Here is a 22582-nt window from a genome sequence, read left to right as displayed (position 1 = left end):
ATGTTTGTCATGTGAATGGCGCTGCCTCAAAGTGTCTGTCTGGATTCAGGTTGAGTGCGAGTTCTCTCGCAGAACTTTTCACCGCACTCATACTTGCAGCCATTTACAGAGAAACAAAAAAGGTTCCGTTTTTTATTGACTCTCTTGAGCCACGTATTTACTAAACAAAAAGTTTACAAAAAGCAGTAACAAATGTAGAACGCTTAAAAACAGCAGAAGTATATTCCTATTCTGAATGGCAATCTTAAAACGAACCTCTTTGAAAATGTTTCCACTTTTATATTTTCAATGGCTGCTTTTTCGTTCCCTTATTGAACAGATAGGAAATTAAGATCATAATTTTTTCCTGTGCACTAACGCCCATTTCGGAAAGCCTCGTATTCTTATTCAGTGCGTAATCTTCACCTTTTTCACAGTTTTCCGTGCACTTTTATTGCATCCTTTCAGGGCGTCTCCTTGGCACGGCGGTTAGGGGTGTGGAGTGGGGAAAGGGGAGGACCAGAAGCTTGTATCGACAAAAGTTGCACCTTGAATTTGCCACTTTATGCCGCGAGTTCCCCGCACTTTGCCGCCAGTTAAGTAGTTGTAAGCTGCATAATGTATTTACGCAAGCACCGGAAATTGGGTGCCACGAGCTGGGTGGCAAGGCAGCCATAAAGCCTTGTGGCAGCCATCGTGCTAAACGCGCATAGACAAGTGTGATCCCCTGCGGATGCCAACAGAGAGCTTGGATGAGGATGTGGATGGGAATGTGGATGAAGGTGGGGATGTGGATGCGGGCACTCTTCGGTTTCTGCTGGCATATTTTATGGCGTTCTGAATCCAGCTAAATTGCAACAACTCGCTGCTGCCGAGCGGATTTGATTAATATGCAACGTGCACGTAGTACGGAATGCTGTGGTTTACTGCCACTCATATGGCTGGGATTTTAAACTCTTTTGGTCCCAAATTAACGTTTGCCGAACATTGAATTTTTGGGCGCACTAAAGTGCCTATTCCCAGAAGCACAAAGCCTTAATATCCAATTTAAGCTGTATTAGTAAGAGCAGATATGTATTTTCCTTGCCAACTATATATGCAGATGATGCTGGTAATTCCAGAATTTCCTTGAATGGGATCTTTATGTTAATTCCCAGTGTAATTGGCCAACATTTAGTTTTTAAAACTGACTCGGCACGATAAAAGAGCGGCGAATGGAATGCAAATATAGAACTTTCACGAAGGGAAAACAGAAGGATAGGTGCGCTGTGACATTCATTGATGGAGTTCAGGGCCCAAGCCATTTCCTTGTCCTCATTGTCATAATCATCATCAGCCTTGGCAACCGCCAGCCGGCAAATTTTGTGCGGCAATATGCAAATTAACTTAAATGTCAACGTTGGTAAAATTTTTAAAACGACAAACGCAGAATACCGCCCGAAAAAGGGTGGCGAACGTGGTCGGCAGCAATGGTAGCAATGTGAAGCTATGGAAGCAGTGGCAGCAATGAAATTTCGTTGGATTTGTGCACCAAATACAGGGACGAGCCAGCAGAGAGATGGTGACAAACTGCAAACGTCAACCAATTTTTTGTGCCCCCTCTACTACGGTATGTACAGGAGCTGGGGGTGAGTGAACCTCGGTGACAATGATGTTAACTAGAGTGTGAAAACTATGATTGGCTGACAAGCAGGAGCAGCAAGGAGCCCAGGATGCGGAGGAGGGTTCGTCCCATGTACAGCCTGATTTATGCCATATTCTTGCTCATTTCACCGCTCAGGGGTCGTCACTTGCATCGCACCACATCGCCTTGCATTTCTAGACTCGTCGTCAACCACTTTTGCGTACGCTTGTTGAAACAAATGCCACAAACGATTTTCATTTTCATTTTTTCACTGCCCCACCATCCGATTTCCTTAGAGAATCTTTAAACGCACTGGAAAATGCATTTCATTGTTAAAGCTGCCAGATTTTTTCATTTGCCTTGAAAACTAAGCTATTTAGTTGACTAATTGGTTTTATAGCCGCACAAATTGAAAAGAGAATAATCAAATAAGTAGTCATACCTGGTTTCTATAATTCCATTAAACAAAATAGCATTTATTAGGCTTAAAAAAGTAAAAATGAGGTAAATTTCATTAAATGAAATAATTTGAATAAAATGCCGGAAAGTATAGTTTAAAATTCACAAAAGGCCATCGGCTGCCGAATTGAGAACTAATAACTCGAATCCACAACATATAACTCGCACAGTTGGCTTATGCATGGCCACGCCCTCTTCCCGCCCAATAACCACAGAAAATTACTGTTGAATTCATTTCAGCCAAAGTTGCCTGCTGGGTCACGGGTGGAAATATTTTGACATCCAGTTGGTTGCCAGGCTCCCCGGTTTTGCATCAGTTTAATACGTTGTTAGTGCGAATAAATTGTGTCCCTCTTTTACCACCCAACCTCCCCTTCGTGGTTTTTCTGGACTTTATGCCATGGATGAATATTTAACAAACTTGTCTGAAATTCTGAAGCGACGTTTGCATATGTGAGTTGACTATGACTAGACCAAGAAGGTAAGGTGGCATACATTTTTACAGAATTTCAGCTCAGTGGGAATTTAATTTGAAAAATGTTTTTGTTTGCCAAATGGTTAGCACATGTCAAAAGTAGCATGCAGATTTAGTTTTTAATGGTATTTAAACTGATTTCAAGAAGTAATCGATTTGAGTCCGTTGAAGAAATTTTATTTTATTTACTTGTATTTCACTTAGTTCTTATGGCTTAAGAATTATTGCAAACACTTCATTTCGTTTCAATTGATTTTCATTTAATTTTAATTTTCATTTGCATTTCCTTAAAATTTCGTGTTGCAAATCAAGTATACGCAACGTTGGAGCAACTCCTTACAATTCTGTTTATTTAGTTGATTAAGTTTTGGTTTTAGTTTCACATTGGGTTTTTTGGCTTGGCTGCGTCTAAAATTTAAGTAAGTCTTTTATATACTAACTAATGTTTACATTAAGTTTTTTGGCTTGCTTGGGATATTTATTTGAATAGAACGCAGTAACACCCTTTTATTTACACTCGTATTCAGTATTCGTTTATCATTATCCTTTATGCATAAAAATGGATTTTAAGTCTTAAAAAATCAGGGTATTCATACAGATATCGTAAGGTATACATACATATTTACAATTTATAGCTTAAGGAAACCAAAGAAATTTGAAATTCATTTGATACTCATCCAATCGTGCAACATGAGCTGAACTACACTTTTGATTTTATTCCATAAAATTCCCTTTGAAAATTTGTTAGTGCTCTCAAGCCTTATGAATCATTTATGATTATTTAACTTATATATGATACAACCATGGCAGATTCCAATTGATTAACGTAATGCAAATGTTCTTATCTGTTAAGGGCGAATTCTGTGCATTCTATTTACACAATTCTTGCAACTTTTTAATGAAACTATACGATATGGCGGAACATACGCATGAATCTCAATATCAATTTACACTCAGATGGGAAACAAACATGAATCGAGTATGAATATAACTTTAACTTATGGCCTTAGTCCTGTATATATTGCCTTGGCGAGGGTGTATCTTCCTTGCTCTCTCTCTGTTAATATGTAATTAAATCGAGTAAAATCTTAAGTCGTAGCCTCCTTTAATGCGTAAAATCCAAGTAACTAGGCGATTGCCTGAGGACAACTCAAGTCTTGTCCTCGGCCACTTTGGTGGCACTAATTGAGCTGCTGACCCTGTGGAAACTGGCCCCTGATTTGGGTCCTGTTTCCCCTGTCACATCTGCTGTTGCTCCGTCGCCGGCGCGTAGAAGCGATGTCCTTGTGGTGGCTTTGCTGGTGGCATTCGGCTGGCAGATGTCCCTGGCCAGTGCAAATTTAATAATCCACAAAAGTGTCAGAAGCGTTGAAACATTCCGCCAGTGCAAATAGCCGTGACATCCAATTAGCGCACTCCAGCTGACACTGCCCGACTTAATGGCCGAGGCGGAATATTCACCTGCCGATCAGAATGGTATGAAACAAGTTATTTGAGAGCACAGAGCGATCTGGTATTTGCCCCAGCACCAGCATAAATCCCGTCATGGTTACGGAAAACTAATTCAATAATGACACTGCAATCCGCCCAATTTTGCTGGCCCAAATCGCACCCAATCCGCAGCCATCACAATCAATTTTTGACTAAAAATTAAATCCATCCAGACACTTCCCTCACAGTTCGGCTAAACTCGAATACGTTCGATTGGATAAATAAAGTGCCCATTGTAATTAAATATTTCTATTCAAAAATTGAACAGCAAACACGAGTGGATGTTTGTGCGTATGCATGCGGTTTATTTGCGCCCACGTGGGTGATTCGTGAATTTCGTGTATGGCTAATTCAGCTGATGGATTTTTGTGGCATTCGCGTGAAATGCGCACATGGCAAATATTGATATGCTACCGGCGTTGCCCCGAAATGAACTAAAAGTTGCAAAGCAAATAGAGCCGGCACCTGATACCCGCGCCACTCATTAGAACTAAATGTGCACCGAGCATTGTGAAAGTAATACAATATATATTGAACACAAATTATGAATAAATTGAAGGTTGAGTTTGCAGAAACTGACTTTAGTTTAATTAGCTTATCAATTTTCAATCCGGAACTCCCAAAGTTCCCATGGCAATAAGGAGTCGACAAGTTAACCACAACTATTGCAAACTAATTATGGGTATCGCAGTATCGTAGCTTTCCATTATCCTTCCGATATTAATTACCAAAACCACTGTATATAAGCGACGGCAAAGGCAACAAAATCATGCGAGTCATCAGAAAATGGGCCTAAAACGAGCTGTGGTTTGCTGAATCAGTTATGCAATGCGTGGGCAACTTGTCGAATATGTATGAAATTACTTATTTAAAATAATTAAACTTGAATAAATTTAAAAGCCAACCGCACGCTGACATTGCCACTTCACAAAGCGCAGGGACGAGTTGCGAGTGAGTAAGCAAATTAATTATGCCACCGGATGGGGCTAGGGCCACCAGCCTAGCTGATTAAATAAATCACAGAGAGCGAAATGGAGTGGAGTGCAATTAAAATAAAAATCCCTGAATAAATAAATGATAATATCATTAAGTTATTAATAATCATTTGTCATGACACAACGCTGGCCCGGCGGCAATACAAAAATTGTAATATGCCACAACAATTGTGCCGCAGCAATGACATTAAGTTTATTAACCTTTTCGCACTTGCACACGATTCGTGGAAAATGTTATTAAAATTATGTAAAAAGCGCAAAGTATGGGCCTCTTCTGTCTGAAATTTCATTATTGTCGGGCACTCAGCCAGGCTCTCTCACACACACACGCCTACGCCCACACACACACTCGTGTACGTTATATCTCTGGAGCATTGTTTTTCATTATCCTCGGCTTTAACATCCTTTTACACGTTTACCCAGCTTAACGGCGGAAAAAAGTCGTGGCAAGTGGGCTGCGAGCCTTTCTTTTATCTGCGTCAATTAGTCGAATATTAAAAATACATTAATTCCCTGTTATAAATGATGTTTGCTCTCGCCCCACATTGCGGCCATTTCATAGCAAATTAAATTGTGAATTTATTTTTAAACTCGCGACGCAAAATTCTTTGACGATTGTTTGCCCTTTCTGACCAACGCACAAGTACTTTACAGACAGGTCGGCTTTTTTATGGCCATTATTCGCTGCGTGACAGTCCTGCCAGCAGCTCGCACCTGTCTGCCCCGAAAATCCTGCTGCGAGTCCTTGTCCTCCGTCAGGTGTCATCAGTCACAATCGCTCGGCATTTGTTTTGCAGGGATCTGGGACGAGTGCGGGTTAACACTCGGCACTGTCGAATCATATTGTCATCTGCTGAAGTGCCTTTAAGTAGCGTGCTCCAAACGGAGAGCGACAGGCTACAAATAGCAGTCAAACACAAACACAGACCTCCGACGAGGACGAGGACGAAGACGAGGACGAGGACATGTCGGAGTTGACAGCCAGGAACGGGAACTGGATCAGGAATAGAAAGGACAACACAGCCGGCGGTAGAGATATACAAACGATTTAAATGCAAGCGGAAATTTGTGGCAACCACAGCGCACAGTTGAAAATTATGTGGCACAGCATTCGATCGCATTTTTCAACGGCTTAAAAATAAGTCGCAAAGGAATGCCTTGTGTTATTATATTTAATGCGAGCGAGTTGGACTCTATAATATTTTTTCCTCTTCAAAAAAATGATTTGTTGTGCGGAAATGAAAAAGTTTGTTATTATTAAAAGGTAATTAAAACACAATCGAATGTGGTGGGAGCTATCGCATGAACTATATAACTCGCTTTTTCCTCTTAATAAACTCTTTATTTATCCTGCACAAAAAATTAAAAAAAAATGTATTGAAATAATATGACATGGCCGTGGGTTAAATAATATTGATGTTTTTACTTTCAACCAATCGGTGGCCGTTCAAGCGTTGCTTGTTATTCCTAAGTATTTTTTTTTTTTTTGCAGTGTAAGCCAACCGAGAGGCAAATAGAGCAGAGTGAGATGAAAAATCGGACAGATAGCTAACCATTACGTAGCGACATTTATAGGTCAGTCATCGCAGTCTCCGGCATCACTGTCATTGTTGCAGGCGTCCTTGGTCCTCGGACTCAGCAGTGTCCATTTTGCCTGGCGGACATTGAGCAAATAACGCAATTGTGGCCATTTCGAGATAACAATAAAACTGCAACTGTTCCTTTGCTGGTACCGACTCTTTCGGTTTGGGCTTGGGTTGGGTTTGGGTTTGGGTTTCGGTTTCATTTCGTTTCGTTTCTCTGCCATTGTGTTTGCCATTGTAGGAAATTGTGTAAACAAAATAAAAACCACTCAAATGGCTGGAACAGTGGTTTGTCCAGGGACAAAAGGCAGTAACAAACAAAATTTTGTTTAATTTGCTGTGCTTTCGGCGTCTATTTGCTGTGGAACTTTGTGTTTAGCCTAAGTTCAATTTACGGTCATAATTGGCGGGAATGTTTCTGAGCTGACTGCCTCACTGTGCGGATATTTCGCGAAAATCAAAAGTCAAACCAAACACAAACGCATCCGAATAAAATTCAATTAAGCTAAATGAAAACATAATTCAATTGCTCAGCCGTACAGACAGACACACAAACAGTTGAAGCCGTTGCGCCAACGACCCCACCTCATTTCCGCCCACCACCCACTGAATCACCCGCATTACAAACCCCGCCCCTTACCGTTCAGCACGTGGAGCACAATGGTGCGGGGGGCACTGTTCGAGGGGCTGCACGTGTAGTTGCCGGAATCCAGTTTGACTACGGCCGGAATGATGAGAGAAGCCGTCTGCAACGATATAATAAGGACACACTCAGGGACGAACAGGCAAAGGGAGATACAGTCAGGATTGCTTTGAACTAAAAACATATCAAGGATAAACTGAATTCATGCCGCAGAACAGCTTTTAAATGTTTAAGACAAATAAGATATAATTTAAACAAATTCCAACGTGCTTAAAAATTTGTCGTTCTTTATCATATAAAAAAGATATCAGATAAATAGCTAAGGAAACCAGAAACTGACGGATTCTCCTTTTTCTTCATTATTTAAACGGAAGTGCATTTTTCATTTTGAGGACACGCGACTGTATTCACATTACGGAAATATTATTCATCAGCCAAGCCAGCCGTCATACGACATCGAGTGTGGCAGACGCTGACTGCTGGGGCCGTATTAAAAATTATAATTTGACAAACGTTGACAATAAGAATTTAATAAAAATTATTTTACCCGCCGCGCGTTCACGCCCATTTGCGTAATGAAAAGGCATTTAATGGGAACGCTTTCCAGCGGGCAAATTGCCAGGTGGGCGTGCCGGATGCGAGGGGCGGAATGCGGTAAGCCACTTACCGTTATCTGCTTAATGAAACTGCTGCTTGGCAGCATGGTTGTCGTTGTTGTGGCCGCAGTTGTTGCCGCCTCAACCTCCATTGTTGTCAGCCAGGTGCTGGTTGTTGCCGTGGAGTCACCTGTCGCAGCAGTTATGCCTGCTGCAGCTCCTGCCGCAGATGCAGCACTGGTGGAGGCAAGGAGTCCTGCTCCTGTCGACGTCCCAGAAGTCGAAGACGTTGCCTCCACCTCGGTAAGCAGCTGAGCTGTTGACGTCTCCGTTGCAACAGCCACTCCTGCAGCGACTCCCAGTTCGGAAACATCATTCTGGGATATGGCATCTAGAATATATGAACGTGTTATGGTTACCAGGCCATTAAGCGTCTCCGAGGATGTGGCGCCTCCTGTTGATCCTGTGGCCGTTGTCGATGGTGTCGCTGGCGTTGTGCTGGTGGTCGTCGTCGTGGTGCTGGCGGTTGTTGTTGTCGTTGTGGTGGTGGTGGTGGTGCTGGTGGTTGGCACTTCCGCTGGCAGATCGATTCGTTCAATTTCCGTACGCCAACCGCGACGATTATGCAAATAGATTTGCTTCTGATTGTAAAACCAATTAATGAAAAGCGGCGGCTCCAGAGCCTGGCTAATTATGCAACGCAATTTCACTTGACTTCCGGCCTTCACATGTCGCGTTGACTCGCCAATTAATTCGGTTTTCGGCTCTACAAAGGCAGAGGGGGTAAAAGTGAGACGGATGCAGTGAAAGCAAGGATTCACACACATGGATCCACAAGTTTGCTCTCGAAAGTGCAACGGTCATTGATTTATTGTCACTGCCATTGCAGATTTATAGGTGTGGTCAGGGGTTGGATTTGATTTTGGGTTTGGGTTTCAATTTTGATTTTGGCTTCGGTTTTGCCGGATGAAGGGCAATGGAATGTTTGGCCAGCATTGTGGTACTGTGCCTTCTGACAGCACAACTATAGTTTGCAGTTTACAAAATTATTTGTCTAATAATAGCTGAGTACAAAATTGAAGATTTGTCTGATTCAATTAGACCGTTATACCAATTCGATAAAAGCATTAACTTATTATTTAAGCCAATAAATATGCCATTTCACGTTAGCCCATTTAGTGACCCCAAAATGTATGCTAATTTCGGATTACTCACCCACAATCCGTAGATGGACAATGGCACTGGCCTTGGGCTCCGTGGACACCTGGCACTCGTAGGTTCCTTCGTCCTTCAGCTGCACGTACTTGATCTGGAGCGACCAACGTTCAGGATTCGGCGAGAACACGGACTGAAAGCGCTGATCCGCGATGAAGGTGGTCTGGTCTACGGTAAGGATGTGCCCGTCCCTCATCCGCAGCCAGGATATCGGCTTCTTCACCAGCTGCTTGACCTGCCCAAATGAGACAGCAAGTTTGCTTTCAATTATCGGCAAATCATTCGAATTGGGGGTTTCAATTTTAAAAATTAATTCAATTATCCCCGCACAAAAGCACTTCAAACAGTAGATCCCAGCTCCCCGACCCTGGGGCATTGGTCAGCGCGACGATGTTGATGATGACGATGATGATGATGTCAGCAGAACTTTGGCTTGTTTGCGATGCCCTACCTCAGCTGGATATAATTTGGTAAGCTTTACGGGGAGAATTTGGTAAAAGGGGCACGTGGATCGCTGGCGGGGCAGTAAACAATCACGATAACAAAACGACGATTCATTTGTGTCAATAATGCCAATAATAATTTAGTGGCAATTTGCCCGGGCAGTCATCGTCGAGCAGCAAAACAAAATAATATCCATTAAATTGCCAGTCATCGATACGGAAGTGCCCCGTAAACCATTTCCCCCCCATTCCCCAGCATCAGGTATTTATTAACATTTAAATACAGACAGTAACTGGCCTGACTTCCTCTAATTACACTGACCCAATACACAAATGGCCTACCAGTTGAACGAGCCAAAACTGAAATCTCGCAAATTGTCACTGCCAACTGCCCCCTTCTCTTCTCTCAGTGTGATTATCGGAGGGGGAGCTAACTATTGTGGTAACTGGCCAAAACGAAGGCGTCGTGACAGAGGCAAATGACTGTCTTTGAACCACTGTCATCAACTACATTGTCGGTGTCAGGGCCCAGACAAGGAGGAACTCCAAGGACCCGGCGACGACGACAACGGCAACGTCATGATTAGATACTATAATCATTTGCGTTTTATGTGCTTGTTGTTGTCGCCATTGTTGTTGTGGATGTCGCCAAGGAAGTGGCGCTTCAGATGCCCCACATTCGCACACCCAGCCACACCCCCATTTGAACAGTCGAGCTGTTATTGTCGGTTGAGCACGTGCTGTCAAAAGCCATCTTCTTTAAATGAATATGAACATCTCCGCTTGGTCGGCAAATCAAACCAGACGACTGATGTGCTCAGACACCTGAGTCGTCTGGTTAACTAAATGATTAGGAAAAGCGGGCATTTCTCTTCTGGTGAAATTGTGAAATTGTTCCACTTTATCAGTCTCAACCAGTAGAAGTTGGATTCTTCAAAATTACTTGGTTTTGACAGAAAGAGTTTGAGGAAACTTCTCTAAAAATTCCTTTGGAGTAAACCATTCTGCGAGAAGTAGTACCTAAGCGCTATAATTTTCGTTTATACTGAAAACTTGCAGTCAGTCCTTTAAAGCCCTGCTTCAACTTACAACCTTAAGGGAATACACATTCCTTAAAAATCCATTAAGTTAATCACTTCCTAGTGTGTACATGCACATGCAAAATTGGCCCACAAATCTGCGAAGAATCGAAAAACTCATCGATGGAAGCCACTGTGCGGTGCGAGAGTTTATTAAATTTCGCCACAGTCTCCGCCAGGAGTATCCCGGCTCTAAGGACATTATTATCGGGTCTGAGCATCGACATTATACTCGGTATTAAGTGAAGATGCTTATCCACTGAGCCCGATGGGCCTGGGCAGGCAGCCAAGTCAGGACTTCGTGTCGTGTACGTGGAAAGTGAGTAAGTAGGTCTCCCCTACCTCCACCTTTCGCCATTCGCCAATCGCCAATCCGCCTCCTTTGTCCTTGGGGCTGACAAATATCCCTGTGTGGCTTGAACAGGTTCCTCCCGCCTGACATTAGCTAATTTAAATTTTCGCCGCCTGTGGAGATGGCGCTTTATTCCACCGTAAAGTGATGGCCCATCGCCAGCTATCAAGATGGCCCAGTGTTTGCCATTTAAATATTGTTAATTAGTTTTAGCTGCAGCTCAAACTGCCCCAGAACTGTATCAACCGCTGGAATCGGTAGATCCGGGTGGCCCCAAGTCTAGAAAGTGCCATATCCATATCCTCCCCGCAATGGCTTTTATGTTCCCCTGACTGTCGTCATCACCAACATTCCACCACACCCACATTGGGAGCATCCGCGTGAGCATCGTTTTCCATCACAGTCGAGCAGACAGCAAAGTTTGCTCATAACATTGCGAATTTTCGTCTAAACTTGTTTGCAAATAATTTCTTTTATTTTGTTTTGTTGAATCTCCTCTGTCTTCACTGGCGCGTCTTCCTCTTTCTTTTCACACAACAATACACCTCAAAGTGCCTGCTTTCATATCTTCACCAGAATAACACAGCAAAATACAAAAAAAAAAAAAGGCAAAATACAAAAATGAGAGAAAACTTTTCGCTGAGTTGCCGAAAAAAACGCAAGAAAAGAATGACAGAGCGATGGAAGGGAAGGACTGTCGATTCTGGCTAAAAAATACTCAAGTGCTTGCAGGCAAAGCATTTTTTGTGGCTTTCCTCCCTTCGTTCGATTCGTTATCCTTCAGCTGCTTTCTTTGTAACGCCCACGGTCTCAAAATGTATTATTAATTGATTAGGTTTAAGCAGATTTGAAGATTATTCCGCGCATATAAATATATATTCGGTGCGGTGCGCTTTGCCAACAGCCACGAGCGAATATGGGAATATGGGATAGCCGAGATTGTGTGGACGTATTCAAATTATCTGATAAATATTTTACACTAGATTGTTTTTCGATATCGATATCGAGTGGGGAAAGTTCATGGTTGAGGGAGCATTTTGCCGGTGGGGAGTTGGCAAACTTATTTAAGCTTAAATGGGATCTAATAATTTTAAAATTCCAGGGGGGATAAGCTGGAACTAAATTGTAATTTTCGTTAGTAGCCAGTGGATGTAAAAATATGCAATAGACTGGAAAAAAAGACTGACAGTAATAACTAATTCCTGGCCAAATTTAAATTTAAATCTTGCGACTAGTTTAATTGCAATAGTTTCCACCTGGCTAATCAAATGTTTCTTTCTTTCATAAGTTAATGCAAATAAATTGAGATCGAATCAAAAGGTTGGTAGATATGGCCCTTGATTGTTTCCCCTCCCCGCTCAGTTGCATACTTTAATTAACTCGGCACCTCATCATAAGATAGCTTCTTTTTCTTTGCACTACAATCGCTAAAAAAGCTGAACAGAATAAGTTGCCATCTGCAGCCGTCAGTTGGGCGGAATACTTATTCCTGGAACTTTGGGTTCCGCTGCACGCCTTGGCAGTAATTTCCTGTCCAAACAGTAACCAGTAAATAGTAACTCTGGCAGTGGCAGCGATAGAATCCAGCAGCGCCAATTATAATTTGCAATGCGAAACGCGGATATGCGGATGTGCGGATGCAGTGCGCGGATGCAGCAGGCAAAGAGCCAAGGAACGACGGGTAACTAAGTTATTAGCGGATGCCAGGGCAGCTCACTCGACCCCTCCCCCCTCACTCCGCGCGTTTTCAGCGTACATAAATGTGCACTTATGTACTTAGCGGATGTATAAACGTACATAGTGACAACTATTTGGGTCATCGTTTTTGAGGAGCTCCCAACGAAAATGTGTCTCCTTCAGCGTCTCCTGCTTTCGACTCCTCGCTCGGGTATTATGATTTTTTGTTCAGTATTTCGCAACGTAGTGAAAAAGATATAGCTCTCAGAAAGAAGTTTTTATATTCTTTTTTTGGCATCATTAGGCAAAACTTTTCAGTCTCTTCCTGCAAACTTTATATGTATCTGGGGAATATCCCAAGAAAGGACTCTGGAACACGAATTCAACCTACATTTTTTAATTCATTTGTTATTACATAAGTGTTAAACAAACGGATAGAGTAAAAGGTATGCTGAATACAATCAATGGAATTACTGCAACAAACAAAAGCATCGAGTTTTTGAAATAAGTTTCTACCATTCATACAGTGGAAAAAGCAAGTTAGTTCACTTACATTTAGTAATGGTTTGTGAGCTTGTTTTATAATTTCACGTGAATTCGTTTTTAAGAAAACTTTGAAGTCCCCTCTATCCAGCAATATATATAGTTTTAAAAGCTTAGAATTTCATTCCAGTGTATCCATCTGCTTATGTATGCCCTTTGGCCAGGGCGTGGCATCGACATCGACATCAGCATCGGCAATTTCCGGTTTTGTTTTCGTTCAGTTCCGACAGCGGCCAGCGTAAATTAGTTCAAAGCTCTAAAATGGCGAAAAAAGCGGAGCGGAAGTCGGGCCAATCGATGCCACATCCCTTGGGATGTCGGGTTCCTCCGACTTCCGCATTGCCCCCCTGACTTTTGAACCGATTGAAGGCGGGAAGAGCTGTAGTATCAGCTGCTTATTATAAATTATCAATGATTAATAAAAATGCTCCTGTAAATATTGGCACAGCCAACAATTTGCCGAACCACTTCTCTCTGATGGATTGCTTGGTAAACAAAGGAGCATGAAAGAGTTTGCTTGATGTGGCTGATTGAATTTTCAGGAAATTTTCCAGCCACTTCTACCTCAAATTTCCAACAATTATGCTTTGCAGAGAATCGTAGGCTCACGTTTTGGTTTGGCAGCGTTCTCGATTCTGATTTCAAGAGGGAAATCTAATCAGGTCCCAGTGACTAATTAAAGGTAGAGTCATGAGGGAATTCACACGGTAAAAAGTGTGTTATAATCTGGTCGTGAATAAAGTATTTTTGAATTCAGTATCAATTTTTATTTTATATAAAAATGTTATTGTGAACCAACGCTTTGTCATCGAATTAATAAAAAACATTCAATTACAGACCATCTCTTTAGATTCATCAATAATTGATTTTCTGTTTAGAAAATTGGCTTTCTATCTCAGTTTGATGTTCTTAAAAACAACAAATATTTCCCCTACACTTGTTTTATTTGCTCATGACTTTCTATTTGCAAATTGTATCGTTCTCTAAGTTTCCTGTTCAATTTGCTGCTTCAAAAATAAATCTTTGCTTAAATAAGAAATGTTTATAGAAATTCATTTTGTTGAACTGACCTCAGGGAATTTCTTTCACCTAGTAAAGGGTTTTTTTCAGTGTAGCTGCTCAACTTACATTGCACGGCAGATAGGCATGGGTGCCCGCCTGGCTAATTATTGTCTGGTAATCATCTATTGTTGGCGGTGGCTTCAGCGTTGTTGTTGCCACCGGACGGCGTGTTGTACGCCTCGTTGTTGTTGTTGGTGTCGTTGTGGCAGGATCCATTGTTGTTGTTGTCGCTGAAGCTACTGCTATTGGGATTGAGGGGGCATCCCCAATTGCCGTTCCATTCGGGGCAATCGAAGCTGCAGATGTGGCGTTGTCCTGCGTGATTCTATAGCTGTGCTGCTCCTGGACATTCCGATTGCTCATAATCAGATTCGCCTCGAGGGCAGCGGTCAGCTTCAGTCGCTGATCGCCATTGTTGCTAATGTTATTAATGGCCACATTGTTGCTGGAGCGATTCGGAGCCGCTGCATCCAGAGCTGCAGCCATTGTTGGCCTAAATGCGCTGGCTTTGTCCAGCGTCTGGGCCATTTGCGTTGTCGCCGGAATTAATGCCTCGCGCCTTGATTGAGTCCTTTGAAATGCTCGCCCATTTGTTCCATTGCTGTTTAATATTGATGTCTCCTCCTCCGCCTGCCCTCTGATGGCTGGATAATGGGAGAAAAAAGGAAAATGAATAGGTTGTGAGTGGAAATTAATGACTTAGTGTTTTGTTTTCTGTCCGCTGTCCATTGTCCTTAGTCCTCTGTCCCCTGTCCCCTGCCCCTTTCCCTGTTTCCATCTCTGTCGCCCAGCTTTGGTATATATATTTCAAATGCCATGATCCCCATTTATCTGGAATACTCGTTACGACAATTAAAACGATTTACGGCCCCCGACGTTTTTGTTCAATAAATTAATCTTAATTTTTCGGCTGCCTACCTCAGTACCGAAATTGGCAAAAGTTTAAGTCGAGCCTCAGCGAAAATGAAATTAATTAGCTAATTAAGAACTTGAATTGATTTGCATGTACTTGGGGTGAAGTGGAGTGAATTGCCCGTTTTCAACGACAGAAAAGTTTCGTGGAGCCTCCTCTGACATGACCAAAGCTGGTAATTGGTACTAAACTGCTGTTTGGTAGCCTTGGCAACTCATAAGGCGCCAATCGTTGGAGTAGAAGAACAACTAGTTCACGGCCAATGCGCCCCACCTGAAATCGCAATAAAGTATTTGCGAACATCGACTATAAATTATATGTCTGTGACACACGATTCGAAAGCTTATGGGGCTACCCCGAATGCAGATTGCTGGCTGCAGTTTTCCATACACTGCAGCGCGTAAATTCTGCCAAATTGGCACCATAAATTTCGCTCGAAACTTTTCGAAAGTCAAATGATAGATACAGCCAGCGAACGCGAAAGTAAAAGTGTGTGGGTGAGCCCAAGGGCTCTGGGAAATACTTGGCAGTACGTTGATAAGAAAGTTAGCCAAAGATTGGCCAAGACTTTGACTTAAATTGTATGCAACCTTATGCACTTTACTTACCAACTAAAAAGTGTGTAATATGCATTTTGACGAAAGTGAATAAAACGAATGTCGAGATTAACGAGGAAGTGTGTATTGGGTTTGAGAAGCAAAACTTGCTCATGCATACTAATTTTATAATACTGAGAAAACGTTTACACATTTTGTCTGCACACACACAACATCTTGCCAATCGTTCCTTCGGCGCCTAGAGATATGCAACAAATTTTTCCACAAAGCTTCGCTTTCTCTTAGCTCCCATTATTTGCAATGCACATCGGAGTGTGGTGTGTGAAACGTAGTCTTAATTAGCTAATGAACAGAGATCACACAGATACACGGGAAGAAATGGGAACCATCAAGTGCTCTTCGCCAGCCATTGAATCTCGAGTGGAATCGAGCAAAGCCGAGAGAAGAGGAGTCGAGCACTCCGGCATTTTCTAATCAAGTTTAGCGTATTTCGCCGGGCTCAAAGTAGATGCAAAACTCTGGAAGTCCTTTTAATGATTCCGGCCAAGTCGTGCGTGTGTCTGTGTGGCTCTCCCTTCATCCTTCTTTGCCCTGCCTGTCTGCTGTGTGTGTGTGTGTGAGAGCCTGTCTGTGCGGCAGTGTGTGTGTGTTATCATGTTTTATGTTTATGCTTCGTGTACGTGCAATAAAGATAAAGCGATTGCATATAAAAACTTTTTAATTGCCTGCACTAATGATGCACTGCAGCCAACTTGATTATAATAAAGTTACAAAAATTCCATTTCCCTTCGAGCACAGTGGGCAAGAAATTTCTGGGGAGAGTGCAAAGTCTAAGTAGCCAACTTAACAATGTCAAGGTAGTGTTCTTTTAACATTTACCTAAACGTAGATAAACAATTTGTGTATTTAAAATATAGAAAAGCAAATGTGCTGTTTAGAATTATTATTTTGTTACTATATATAAACAAAGTTTGCTATTAAATCTAATTTTTGTCTCTGCTTGAACGTGTCTACAACTTTTTCACTTTATGTTAAGTTCCCCCACCGATTAAAATAAAGCTATTTACATTAACAGTAATTAAATGAAGAACTTCTTCTTTCGACTTTCGTAGACCACTGTCAGATGCTTCAACTCATTTGCCCGCAAAACATATAAAAACCAACAGCTGCCGTCTGGCGGCTCAAGGACCTCGAAAAAGGATGAGGAATTCGCCGCAGTAAGTGGGCGAAAAGATGGGCGTGTCGGCCGGCGATGAAACAAATCAAAAGAGCATAAAAAAGTGCAATAAAACAAGCGAATTACTGGGAAGTCCGCGGCACAGGCCGAGTGCAAAGAGAGAGAAAAAAAAAGAAAAAACAAAATAATACACTGAAATTATTACGAAAAAAATTATCATTTAGGGCAGCCCTGCATGGGAACATTAACGATGTTTGGGGACAAAAAAAAACGAAGCTATAAGAAAACGCGACAACTGGCGAAGCCCTAAAAAATTTGCTTAATCTTTGCGCGCCAAAACAGAGGAAAAAGTCGCAAACTAAAAAGTTGTAAAAACAGACACGAACACAGCCCCCTCTGCACCCTACGCCACTGGAAAAACAAATTGTGCGCAAGGATAAAAATACAAAAATAAGGAGGAGACACAAAGCGATGGGGGATGGGAAGGGAAATCAAGTCGAGCACTTGACAGAGGACGGAGGAAAACTTACGTAATGAGCCTGGCGAGGTCGGGGGAAAAGCGGATGGGGAAAACGAAAACTCTCACACATAAAATGAGCTTCATCATGCAGAATTTCATTGACTGGGGAAGGCGGGGGAAATCGGTAGGAAAACGGGGGAAAAGCTGCTGGGACTGCACGGAAACTTGAGATGCCGCCTTACACTAAAATTAACCGAGCAGGCAGGCAGGCTCCCAAGTCCCGCGGGCATTTTTAGTCGAAAGTGTTTTAATCAAACGCCTCTCTACACTTTCATCGGCCGGAAGCGAGTTGAGATTGCCGGAGTCCAAGTTTGTCTGCCGCTGTTATTGTTGCGAAGTTGCTTGTTTTTGTTTGTGTGCTTCTGTTATTGTTATGGCAAGAGTAATAACAACAACAACAGCAACACAAAAACGACTAACTATGCGAAAAATCGCAACTGAGCAGCGGAAAATGTTCGCAAATTTAAAATAATAACTTAAGCGCACTTTTCCGTAGAAAATTCAACTTCATTCTCTTCTTTGGCTGCGCTTAAATGTCCTTCACTTTGAACAATCGCTTTAAATGCTATCCTTCGTATCCATATGTTTGCCTATAAATTATGTCCATTTAATTAATGACTGCAAACAAATTGGCCTTAAAATACTATGCATTTATATCTGGTGCACAAAAAGTCTAAAAAAGATTAGCTACATAAATATTTAAATAAATCCCATTAATAAAGAGTTTAAAACAATTGGCCCGAAAAGCATATTTCAGATTATTAAATTAAAATAAAAGTTCCCGTGTTTTGGTGTAACACTATTTGACTTCTCCTAATGAGGCTTTAATCAAGTATTTCTTTCAGTGTGAGCGCCTGCAGGCTGACTGATGTCCTGGTCGCGCCTACGTTGTGTCCGTCTCGGCCCGACAACATTTCGACACTTCTCCTAATTATGATGGGCATGTTGCCTGGATGGCATGATGAGGCTAATACCGAGGCTGATGGTGATGATGATGCTGGAAATTGGCTTAACCCCAAGGCGCCCGGCCGCAGCTATGGAGCGGCGTAATCTGCCCCCGCCGCCAGTTCGAGTTAACTCGATGCCAGGAGGACTCTCGGCCGGACACTCTCATCAAAATGCCAGTCTAGTTTTGGCCCATAATGATGACAACACGGATGGTGAGCTGAAGGATGGGGCGGGGAGGCGAAAACAGGCCGTAACTTTGTGTAATAATTGTTGTTAAGCGTTTAAGTCGGGCATGCCACTTTGGCGGCCAACCAAAAGGCATCTCGTGGGAAAATAACCCGAGACTTGAGCAACTTATCGCTACCGCAAGGCTGTACGGCCAAAAAGGCAACAAAGGGGGAGTTTCGAGTGGTCGGAGTGGCCAGGACCTGCAGTTGAGTTGGGTTCGCTGCTGGTGGAGGCCCCTTTTCAGTTGCCTTACTTTTTGCTACAAGCATTAAACGATGCTCAACTGGGCAGCTGAATTTGATTAAACAAAAGTAAAAGTTTTTAACTTTTTTCGCTCTTCCACTTTGCGCCCACCCCAACCCATCCTTCTGGCCCACTTGTTACCCAGATTGTTGTTATTTCCCGTTCAATTGGCTGAATCTCCTCAAGCGTTTCGTCAATCACTTTCATGGCCAAAAGAATCGAACAGCTTGCGAGAGAGGAGGTAAATATCAACAAAAAAAAACGAATAAAAGGGGTTAAGCAAGGGGGTGGATGCCAAAGTTGCGAGCTTTTAACGCAATTTAAAGCATCCAGAGGCGCCCCCCGCCATAGTTCGCCTTCCAGGGAAATTCGGCCTTGCTGCAGTTTTTTTCCAGCACACACAAAACTTTTCTATTGAAAAAAACAAAATTCTGATAGGGCAGCAGTGCAGCGTTTGATCGAGTTTGGTTCATTGATGAAAATGTCGAGAGTCACTTTCGTTATGCTTTAGTTTTAACTTTTAGTTTAGCAATTCCTGCCTTTTCACGTTGCTATTTTGATTTTAATTACCTCTTTCTCTCTCTTGTTTCCCCTTTGAATTCGTTGTTTTTATTTGATGAAAATTGTTTCGCAAGGACTCAATGAAAGCGTGTTTTTAATTTCCCTTTCAAGGAAAAGGTAAAAATCGTGGACAATTTGGGAAAACCATTAATTAACAGGGAAAACCATTCAACGGATATAAGCGATTAAAATGTTTTTACTTCAGTTACTCATTAAAATTATTTAAAAAGGTAATTATTTTTCAGACGGCTTCGGATGCTTCTTTAGCCAACAACTTCTTTAATACTATGTAAAAATCTGCGACTGGGTACACAAATTTTTAAACATATTCCCAGAATGAGTTCCGATGCATAAAATACCAGCATAATTTAAATTGACCCTGACAAGTCAGGCAAAAAATTCCCGAGCAAAGCCCCACGCCCTTGCGCACCTTTCTTCAGACAGTCTGCGCTAAAATATGCACAAAGACCGAAAGATGTACGGCAGGCAAATGCCCTAAATTCGCCCACAAAATGCTTTTAAGTCGCGCATATCAAATTGTTTTCCCCGAAAAAATGAGAAAAAGATTCAGCGAAAAGGGGGAGGCACTGAGCTGGTGGGATAGTCATTTAATATGCGACAAATGTATCGCAAGAAATAATTTCATATTTGACGCAGCTTACCCGGCAAACAGATGAGCAGGGCCAGCAAGATCAGGCGCCGCGGCATCTTGGCCAACTCCATTAAAGTGCCAAGCAAATTGATAATCCTTGCTCCGTGTCGAGTCTGGTATTGGACGTGTTTCGCGCCCCGAGCTCCGCGTATCGCGTATCTCGATTCTCGAGCCGCGTATCTCGTTCCGGGTTCCCGATTCGGTTCCTTGGTTCGCGGTCCTTGGCCAGCTAAGTCCTGTGGCCTTAACTGGGTCACATTGGCTGTCTGGCGGCGTTGGGCCGCTGAAGCTATAGCTGGAGCTGGAGCCTGTGTAAATTTATCCCCTGCCTCGGCGGGGATTCCGAGTCCAAATCCGCTCTTGTTGGATGCTACTGCTGCTGTTGCTCTTGTTAATATCGCGTATACGCCTTGACACGAACTGCTGCAATATCTTCTTGTGCTTCGCGTTGCTGGCGTTTTCTCGGCGCACAAAATCGCAGGGTTAACATATTTTCAAATTGCACTTGCACGGTAAGCTTGTCGGGGCAATCTAAAATAACTAAAAGCTGAAAATGTCGTAGGGGAAGCTGAGCGGCGCAAGAACACAACACGTGGCCAATTTTAAATATTCCCACAATGTGCCCGTCGAGCTGGGTCTCATCCTACATTTTAGGTCTTGTATTCCCATATTCTCTGGCAACTCTGGCCCCACCGGCTCTTATGCTTTCCCTGATTCCTCGGGCCCGTGTCCCAGTTTATGGCCGGCATTTTGCGCCGCGTCCTGTTTTTGATATGTTTGTGCAAGTTTTCGGATGGCTTGGGTAATGTGGGTGCTCTTGGCATTAGTTGCCCTAACGAGGTGTTCCCATTTCATCCGAACATATGCCGTGTAGCATAAAATACATAGAGAAATGATTTTTACATAAAGAGGGGAAAGCTGAGAAAATTTAAATATAATATGAAAAATAATTCCTAAATGAAACCAAACAGTTAGCTTATAAATATTCTAGGAGTTATAAAATGTAATCTTTACAACGGTTGACCCATCTGGGTATCATGAAAAGTAACCATGGCAGCTTTTAGCGATATCCTGGCGAATTTGGTTTTCGGAACCCGAACACATGTTGTGTAAGCCTGAGCTGGGGCATTCCATTTGACCAAGCTCAGTTGCCGTCGTTTGCTCGGTTTCCCAGCTACTGCGGCTGCTTGTGTTACCTCATCTTTCTTTTACGCCCCAGACTATTTGGCATTAACGAAATTTATTTATGCGGGTGTTTAGTGGGGCGTAAAAGGAGTACATATGGCCATCCCGTCCGGGCGGGCGAACACGCCCACCGAGTCCACTTACGGATGCAGGACACGCGCAGGATGAATTGAAAGGATTCTCGATGGCTAGCCAAGGTGTAGGTGTAGGTAGGTCGGGCTGACTGGCTGGTTGGCTGAGTCTGGCCAAGAATAATGATTTAAATGCTGTTTTGTCTTTGCCAACAGATGGGCCTGAAGTCGGACTACGAGTAGCAGTCGGAGTTTGAGAAATGCCAGGCATACATAAGTAATGGCGGTGGAGTAGGTGGCCCAATGAAGCGTTAACTCAAATGTTAAACAAATGTAATGTTCCGGACGACTGGGCCGTATTCCCTCCATAAGGATAACGATGGAAACGAGTTGGGTTGGACCTTGAGCCAGAGCTTGGATAACACAAATAATATCAAATTGATTGCACAAACAAAACAGCAGCGGAAGTGTAAATGATTTAACACAATTCCTATTTCTATTCGCATTCCGCATCCTCGACTTTTGACTGTTGTCCGTCTCGGTCGTCGTCTTACTTTTGGCCTGAGCCATCTGCTGTTCAAACACTCAGACTTTTGGCCCATGCTCGACGGAGTGGAAAGCGGGAAATTCCCATCTCTTGTAATTTAGTTTATTTTGATTGCCGTTCAGCTTCGCAACTGGGTCATTAATTCGTTATTGTTTATGGGGTTATCCTAAAACCGTTTTTGTGGTAGGTCTTCTTCAACTGTTTTGTAACAGCAATTAATTTCAACGGGTTGTATAGATTTATTCTTTCAGTCATAGCAGATCGAAAAAACTAATTTATTTTAATCTTTAATTTCATTGCTGATTTGATTATTTTTTAATGTTTCTTTTAATTACAATTGTGATCCTTAGTCTCGATCGCTGTGATATGATAAATATGTTTATTTTTCAAAATTCTTATAATTTGTTTAGGCCTTCTTTATTTTAAGTTCACTAAACTGTTTTGATTTCCGTACATATCGCTTGTTTTCGTTGTTAATTATCTTTAGGCTTCAATTTTATTTAAATCACTTAATGCGTATTTTGTTTACGACACATGTCCGATCACTGTATATTTTTGGGCAAGATCCTCTTTCAATATTAACCATTTGGGGCTCTCCGTGGAGGCTGTTTAATCTGCGTTCGGCGGCTGTGAAGCGAGAAGCGACCACGCTTGGCACCGGCTAAAAGTAAACTAAGCCAACTGACGACACCTTAACAGGCCAAGTCAATCGGGCCCGAAGTGAGCCGAAGAGTTTGGCTCGGTGGCGTATACGCAATATGCGC

General features: G+C 42.5%; 1 protein-coding gene across 4 annotated transcripts; it reads right to left on the bottom strand.

Annotated features, from left to right (window-relative positions):
* Positions 1 to 2698: 2698 nt before the first annotated feature.
* Positions 2699 to 22470, bottom strand: LOC117145389 (mucin-5AC). Of its 4 annotated transcripts, none has more exons than XM_033311025.1 (7): positions 22402 to 22470; positions 20026 to 20546; positions 14283 to 14860; positions 9061 to 9295; positions 7917 to 8611; positions 7247 to 7352; positions 2699 to 3998 (listed from the first exon to the last, which is right to left on the bottom strand). In XM_033311025.1, the coding sequence occupies exons 2-7, from the start codon at positions 20084 to 20086 to the stop codon at positions 3688 to 3690; spliced, it is 1986 nt and encodes a 661-aa protein (XP_033166916.1). In that variant the 5' UTR covers positions 20087 to 20546; positions 22402 to 22470; the 3' UTR covers positions 2699 to 3687. The 4 variants fall into 4 exon arrangements, with proteins under 4 accessions (XP_033166916.1, XP_033166915.1, XP_033166914.1 ...); XM_033311024.1 differs by having other exon boundaries at positions 20026 to 20555; positions 22402 to 22452; XM_033311023.1 differs by having other exon boundaries at positions 20026 to 20562; positions 22402 to 22446.
* Positions 22471 to 22582: the final 112 nt, after the last annotated feature.

The sequence above is a fragment of the Drosophila mauritiana genome, chromosome 3R, assembly GCF_004382145.1.
Source record: "Drosophila mauritiana strain mau12 chromosome 3R, ASM438214v1, whole genome shotgun sequence".
Taxonomy (NCBI): Eukaryota; Metazoa; Arthropoda; class Insecta; order Diptera; family Drosophilidae; genus Drosophila; species Drosophila mauritiana.
Note: the sequence above shows the minus strand (reverse complement) of the source record. Positions and strands in the feature narration are given on the sequence as shown.